Raw genomic sequence first — 7,916 nt, 5'->3', positions numbered from 1 at the left:
CTCTAATCTGTTAACATGGTTACTGTGTAGCTGCTCTAACCTGTTAACATGGTTACTGTGTAGCTGCTCTAACCTGTTAACATGGTCACTGTGTAGCTGCTCTAATCTGTTAACATGGTTACTGTGTAGCTGCTCTAACCTGTTAGCATGGTCACTGTGTGGCTGCTCTGACCTGTTAACATGGTTACTGTGTAGCTGCTCTAACCTGTTAACATGGTTACTGTGTAGCTGCTCTAACCTGTTAACATGGTTACTGTGTAGCTGCTCTAACCTGTTAACATGGTCACTGTGTGGCTGCTCTGACCTGTTAACATGGTTACTGTGTAGCTGCTCTAACCTGTTAACATGGTTACTGTGTAGCTGCTCTAACCTGTTAACATGGTTACTGTGTAGCTGCTCTAACCTGTTAACATGGTCACTGTGTGGCTGCTCTAACCTGTTAACATGGTCACTGTGTAGCTGCTCTAACCTGTTAACATGGTCACTGTGTAGCTGCTCTAACCTGTTAACATGGTCACTGTGTAGCTGCTCTAACCTGTTAACATGGTCACTGTGTAGCTGCTCTAACCTTTAACATGGGCTATGTAGCTGCTCTAACCTGTTAACATGGTTACTGTGTAGCTGCTCTAATCTGTTAACATGGTCACTGTGTAGCTGCTCTGACCTGTTAACATGGTCACTGTGTAGCTGCTCTAACCTGTTAACATGGTCACTATGTAGCTGCTCTAACCTGTTAACATGGTCACTGTGTAGCTGCTCTGACCTGTTAACATGGTCACTGTGTGGCTGCTCTAACCTGTTAACATGGTCACTATGTAGCTGCTCTAACCTGTTAACATGGTCACTGTGTAGCTGCTCTGACCTGTTAACATGGTCACTGTGTAGCTGCTCTGACCTGTTAACATGGTCACTATGTAGCTGCTCTAACCTGTTAACATGGTCACTATGTAGCTGCTCTAACCTGTTAACATGGTCACTATGTAGCTGCTCTAACCTGTTAACATGGTCACTGTGTAGCTGCTCTGACCTGGTAACATGGTTACTGTGTAGCTGCTCTAACCTGTTAACATGGTTACTGTGTAGCTGCTCTAACCTGTTAACATGGTCACTGTGTAGCTGCTCTAATCTGTTAACATGGTTACTGTGTAGCTGCTCTAACCTGTTAACATGGTCACTGTGTAGCTGCTCTGACCTGGTAACATGGTCACTGTGTAGCTGCTCTGACCTGGTAACATGGTCACTGTGTGGCTGCTCTGACCTGTTAACATGGTCACTGTGTAGCTGCTCTAACCTGTTAACATGGTTACTGTGTAGCTGCTCTAATCTGTTAACATGGTTACTGTGTAGCTGCTCTAACCTGTTAACATGGTCACTGTGTAGCTGCTCTAATCTGTTAACATGGTTACTGTGTAGCTGCTCTAACCTGTTAACATGGTTACTGTGTAGCTGCTCTAACCTGTTAACATGGTCACTGTGTAGCTGCTCTAATCTGTTAACATGGTTACTGTGTAGCTGCTCTAACCTGTTAGCATGGTCACTGTGTAGCTGCTCTAACCTGTTAACATGGTCACTGTGTGGCTGCTCTGACCTGTTAACATGGTTACTGTGTAGCTGCTCTAACCTGTTAACATGGTTACTGTGTAGCTGCTCTAACCTGTTAACATGGTTACTGTGTAGCTGCTCTAACCTGTTAACATGGTCACTGTGTGGCTGCTCTAACCTGTTAACATGGTCACTGTGTAGCTGCTCTAACCTGTTAACATGGTCACTGTGTAGCTGCTCTAACCTGTTAACATGGTCACTGTGTAGCTGCTCTAACCTGTTAACATGGTCACTGTGTAGCTGCTCTAACCTTTAACATGGGCTATGTAGCTGCTCTAACCTGTTAACATGGTTACTGTGTAGCTGCTCTAATCTGTTAACATGGTCACTGTGTAGCTGCTCTGACCTGTTAACATGGTCACTGTGTAGCTGCTCTAACCTGTTAACATGGTCACTATGTAGCTGCTCTAACCTGTTAACATGGTCACTGTGTAGCTGCTCTGACCTGTTAACATGGTCACTGTGTGGCTGCTCTAACCTGTTAACATGGTCACTATGTAGCTGCTCTAACCTGTTAACATGGTCACTGTGTAGCTGCTCTAACCTGTTAACATGGTCACTGTGTAGCTGCTCTAACCTGTTAACATGGTCACTGTGTAGCTGCTCTAACCTTTAACATGGGCTATGTAGCTGCTCTAACCTGTTAACATGGTTACTGTGTAGCTGCTCTAATCTGTTAACATGGTCACTGTGTAGCTGCTCTGACCTGTTAACATGGTCACTGTGTAGCTGCTCTAACCTGTTAACATGGTCACTATGTAGCTGCTCTAACCTGTTAACATGGTCACTGTGTAGCTGCTCTGACCTGTTAACATGGTCACTGTGTGGCTGCTCTAACCTGTTAACATGGTCACTATGTAGCTGCTCTAACCTGTTAACATGGTCACTGTGTAGCTGCTCTGACCTGTTAACATGGTCACTGTGTAGCTGCTCTGACCTGTTAACATGGTCACTATGTAGCTGCTCTAACCTGTTAACATGGTCACTATGTAGCTGCTCTAACCTGTTAACATGGTCACTATGTAGCTGCTCTAACCTGTTAACATGGTCACTGTGTAGCTGCTCTGACCTGGTAACATGGTCACTGTGTAGCTGCTCTGACCTGTTAACATGGTCACTGTGTAGCTGCTCTGACCTGTTAACATGGTCACTGTTGTGAAGGGCCAGATTAAACCGAATATATATATTTATTATATATATATATTTAATTGTATTTGTATATTCTCTAATATTCCTTGATATCCCTTGTATATTCCTTGTACAATATGCATTGAATATCCATTCTAGCCTACTGAACATCCCATAATAGTCTCCATTCTACTATTGGTCGAGACCTTGGTGCCAGGCTGCCATACCCCCCAGACCCAGTTCAAACGTACCGCTCAACATGTACGAACAAGTCCTAGTTCCGCGTAGGAATCTGGCTACCGCACCACTAACGGTACTATTTGTTCATAGTGCGTATATATACTGCGCTACTAAAGTAGGACTTCCTTTTCAGTCCAGTTTCTTACCCTCCAATAGAGTGACAGACGTAAAGCCTCCCCGCGACGCCACGTGTGGGAGTAAGGCCAAGTTCGGCCTACCATCGGTATTGAGACATCGTGTATATTAATATTTGAATAGTCATATTTGGCACTATATCGTCGAGTTGGACGTAGTCTATTAAGCTAATAATAGTCTATTAATATATAGTGCTTCGTGCGGTGAGAATACTATCGTAGTCAGTACCCCATCGTTTCGGGCAGAGAACTGGCTGCTTATCCAGGATGGTCGACCCCATGTGAGACTGCATCCGAGGAGCCCCAGAGCCGACGAGCGAGTGGACCTGTATACCGGATTATTCTACCGACGACAGCCCGCCTTCCCAGGCACGGATTATGCTTTGTGTACAGTGATTATTCCATGGATAAAGACCCCCGACACTGCCGTGTGTTGGAACCCCCCCCCCTGGAGAGGACGCAAGGTGAGGAGACGCTCTGCAAGACGAGGTCGCTTCACGTCTCTCCTCCGTGGACCGGAGAGAGCCGGCCCACAGAGAGTCCAGCTGCTTTCATCTGTGGTCCAAGGATCGCTGGCGCACCGAGCTGCACAACTGTGGGTTCACCCAGGATACCCTTGGCCGGACGAGGCAGCCAGACTCTACCCCCCCCCCCCTCCTACTCCTGTTGTCTTACAAGCGACCGGATTACCCCCCTTAGTGTATCCAGTCTTATAATCATTAAAGTATCATTGCTGTTATTCCTTAACTATTCCAGGTCGTATATTTACCACCTGCGCCATCAGAGATTGGACATTCTCTATTGATATACCGACGAATACTCTTTGCCATAAAAGTGCATACTATTTCAATTCATAAATGTAATTAAGTGATTAAGTGCTTGCTCTACACACCATTGCTGTGTAGTAATAAACGCATACTTCGACTTCGTACATTTGTGTTGGATCCGTTTCATCTACGTGAGAGTGTTTATCATAATATATTTATGCCGAGTACTGGGTGGCCGAATATAAAGTACAAAGGTAGTGGTAGTAAGTATCATATCTAGTAATACAGTCAGGGAATTGTACCCCTCAGTTACAGTCACTGTGTGGCTGCTCTGACCTGGTAGCATGGTCACTGTGTAGCTGCTCTGACCTGGTAACATGGTCACTGTGTAGCTGCTCTGACCTGGTAACATGGTCACTGTGTAGCTGCTCTGACCTGGTAACATGGTTACTGTGTAGCTGCTCTGACCTGGTAACATGGTCACTATGTAGCTGCTCTAACCTGTTAACATGGTCACTATGTAGCTGCTCTAACCTGTTAACATGGTCACTGTGTAGCTGCTCTAACCTGTTAACATGGTCACTGTGTAGCTGCTCTGACCTGTTAACATGGTCACTGTGTAGCTGCTCTGACCTGGTAACATGGTCACTGTGTAGCTGCTCTAACCTGTTAACATGGTCACTGTGTAGCTGCTCTGACCTGTTAACATGGTTACTGTGTAGCTGCTCTAACCTGTTAACATGGTTACTGTGTAGCTGCTCTAACCTGTTAACATGGTTACTGTGTAGCTGCTCTAACCTGTTAACATGGTCACTGTGTAGCTGCTCTAACCTGTTAACATGGTCACTGTGTAGCTGCTCTGACCTGTTAGCATGGTCACTGTGTAGCTGCTCTAACCTGTTAACATGGTCACTGTGTAGCTGCTCTGACCTGTTAACATGGTCACTATGTAGCTGCTCTGACCTGTTAACATCGGCGTCCATATGAAAAAGCAAGATGTCCCACAGTGCACAGCGAGCTCCTGAGGTAACCGGTGTGGACCAGTCTATGAGGCGCTTTGCATCTAAAAACATCATATGTTTTTCTGACCTGAGAACTTCGTTGGGGTTGCCTGAGATGGGGGTCTTCTTGTCGGGCGCTCCGTGGCACTCGGACTTCAGCAGGGTGTGCGGACCCCGGTCCATCATCATGGTGGAGGTCGCCATGGCGATCACTGCCACCGCGTCACGGACACGGGCCTCAAGGCCGTAGTCCCACTCATCATAGGAGACTGATATCAAACCTGCATGGAGTGAGGGGGGGGGAGAGAGAGAGAGAGAGAGAGAGAGAGAGAGAGAGAGAGAGAGAGAGAGAGAGAGAGAGAGAGAGAGAGAGAGAGAGAGAGAGAGAGAGAGAGAGAGAGAGAGAGAGAGAGAGAGAGAGAGAGAGAGAGAGAGAGAGAGAGAGAGAGAGAGAGAGAGAGAGAGAGAGAGAGAGAGAGAGAGAGAACGAGGGAATGATGGATGAGAAGAAGCGTGGAGAAGACAAAGGGGGTCAGAGAAGGGAATGAGGGGGTGTTGAGAGAGATAGAGAGAGGATTAACGATTGAAAAGAGAGTGAGATATGGATAATGAAGAAAGGATGTGGGGATATGGAGAGGGAGAGAGAGAGAGAGAGAGAGAGAGAGAGAGAGAGAGAGAGAGAGAGAGAGAGAGAGAGAGAGAGGTTACTATGTTATTGGGGCTGTGAATGCTCTGATGTCAATCCAAGAAACAGAGAACACATAATGTGATGAGTCAGCGAGACTAATTAACACTGTTTCTCAGTCAGTCTCGCACCATGCTGTCTTTCCACCTCTCTGTCCATTCATCCATCCATCTATCCATTCATCCATCCATCTATCCACCCATCCATCTATCCATTCATCCATCCATCTATCCACCCATCCATCTATCCATCCATCCATCCATCCATTCATCGACCCATCTAGCCACCTGTTTATCTGTCTTTCTTCTTCTCTCTTTCTCTCTCTCTGCCCTTCCTATCCTATCCTCTTATGCTTCTGTCCATTCGTCCGTCCGTCCGTCCGTCCGTCCGTCCGTCCGTCCGTCCGTCCGTCCGTCTGTCCGTCTGTCTGTCTGTCTGTCTGTCTGTCTGTCTGTCTGTCTGTCTGTCTGTCTGTCTGTCTGTCTGTCTGTCTGTCTGTCTGTCTGTCTGTCTGTCCGTATGACCGTCCGTCCGTCCGTCCGTCCGTCCGTCTGTCTGTCTGTCTGTCTGTCTGTCTGTCTGTCTGTCTGTCTGTCTGTCTGTCTGTCTGTCTGTCTGTAGGCAGGCTGACAGCATGTGTACATTCCATTCAGGTCCGTTGTAAGTATTCTGCCAAAACAAAAAGGATGATCCGGTCCCTCGGGGCCCCTGCTGGGCTCGTGGCCCAGGACAGATGCCCTGGCTGTCCCTCCCAATCCATCTCCATCTTTCCATCTAACTGTCCCCCATTCTTCCTTCCATCCATCAGTCCACTGCGTCTGTATTTCTATTATTGGTCAGTGTGTCAGTCAGTCATTCTTCAGTCGGCTGGGGCCTAATAGAGGCCTTTCACTTCAAGTGCCCATTTGTCCTCCACGTCAGAAGAAACGGTTGCTACATGCAAAAGAACAGTTACTGTGTGTCGATAAAACAAGTCATTAGGATAATATAAGCCTACTTTGCTGGAACGATTCATTTCACACGTATGCTGTGTGTGTGTGTGTGTGTGTGTGTGTGTCTGTGTGTGTGTGTGTGTGTGTGTGTGTGTGTGTGTGTGTGTGTGTGTGTGTGTGTGTGTGTGTGTGTGTGTGTGTGTGTGTGTGTGTGTGTGTGTGTGTGTGTGTGTGTGTGTGTGTGTGTGTGTGCACGCTGAGCCTGCCTCACCAAGCCGTTTCTCCACGCATTTATATTTTTAAGCAATAGAAATAAATCAAACCAACAATAAATAATATCATAGAAAACAAGACAGTATATGGCATATTAATACAGTATATTCCACTATACAGTAGCTATATCCGCGGCGATTGGGTTACTTCTTGTTTATTTAGTTAGAAGTGTGTGTGTGTAATGCTCACAATGTCTCATTGAGTCATGACTATAAATTCAAAACGTAATTGTTAATGATACAAATATTGTTGTATTTTGTTGTATCTTTATTATAATTATTTAATTCCGAGGATGTCTGTAGGATCGACTTTAACGCAATCACCAACTATTTATCCCAAATGAAGCCTTTTACCAGTTTCATCACCTGTGTATGTTACTATTGCACTTTACTGTAACATTTGCACTCTGGTTGGATGTTGTATTGTACTTGTGCTGTATGATGACAATACATTTTAATCTAATCTAATTGTGATCAGTTTCAAATAGCTTCCATGCTACCTGTTGAATATGGGGGTCAGCATGGAGCAGATGCAATGCTGAGCCTCTCGCTGTTTTGCACATGGCCCTTGCCTTATAAGGAGCTGGCGGCATGTCTGTATGCAAATTCAGGTCTATGAGAACTAGAGCTGTGAATCTTCACTGGCCTCACGATTCGATTAGATTACGATTCAGCTGTCCACGATTTGATTCGATTTGATTCTACGAGGCACAATAATATATTACATCCTCAATTTTATAATCTATATTACTGCACATGGCTATTTTTTCATCAATTAATACAAGCAGTCAGATAAATTAACTCTTTTATTTAGAATGTTCTTAAATCAGAATGTAAAAATAAATGTCTCTTTACTCCAGCTGTTAAAAACGGTTCAATACTCCATTTTATTAGTATCAATACTTTTAGAACAATAGCCTGATGCTGTATTATGAGTTGAGTGGATGCATGACCAGAGCTTTGCGTAGTGGGCGTGTCAACAGTGTCAGCTGAACACACACCAAGGCATAGGGAAATAGTCACAGATATCGCTGAATGTCTTATTTCATAATAGAAAGTTTCTGATGGACGTTTGGATTAAACCCAGTTGTATGCAGTGTTGAACGGTCTTACCCAGCGGAAGGTTGCGCTATGCAAGCTTAGCTTGCTAACATT

At 45.4% G+C, this 7,916-nt stretch overlaps 1 protein-coding gene across 1 annotated transcript in view; it reads right to left on the bottom strand.

Moving 5' to 3' along the window:
- grin2ba (glutamate receptor, ionotropic, N-methyl D-aspartate 2B-a) overlaps positions 1-7,916 on the bottom strand; it is a gene marked incomplete at its 3' end in the record, with an annotated part of 407,464 nt that overhangs the window by 175,915 nt on the left and 223,633 nt on the right. The window contains exon 4 of the mRNA XM_084329754.1: positions 4,903-5,153. Coding sequence (XP_084185880.1) covers positions 4,903-5,153 — 251 coding nt within the window. The remainder of the gene's footprint in view (positions 1-4,902; positions 5,154-7,916) is intronic.

Source organism: Notolepis coatsorum (genome assembly GCF_963971535.1).
Source record: "Notolepis coatsorum genome assembly, chromosome: 14".
In the NCBI taxonomy this organism is placed as follows: Eukaryota; Metazoa; Chordata; class Actinopteri; order Aulopiformes; family Paralepididae; genus Notolepis; species Notolepis coatsorum.
This window is presented reverse-complemented; position numbering and strand designations above follow the sequence as displayed.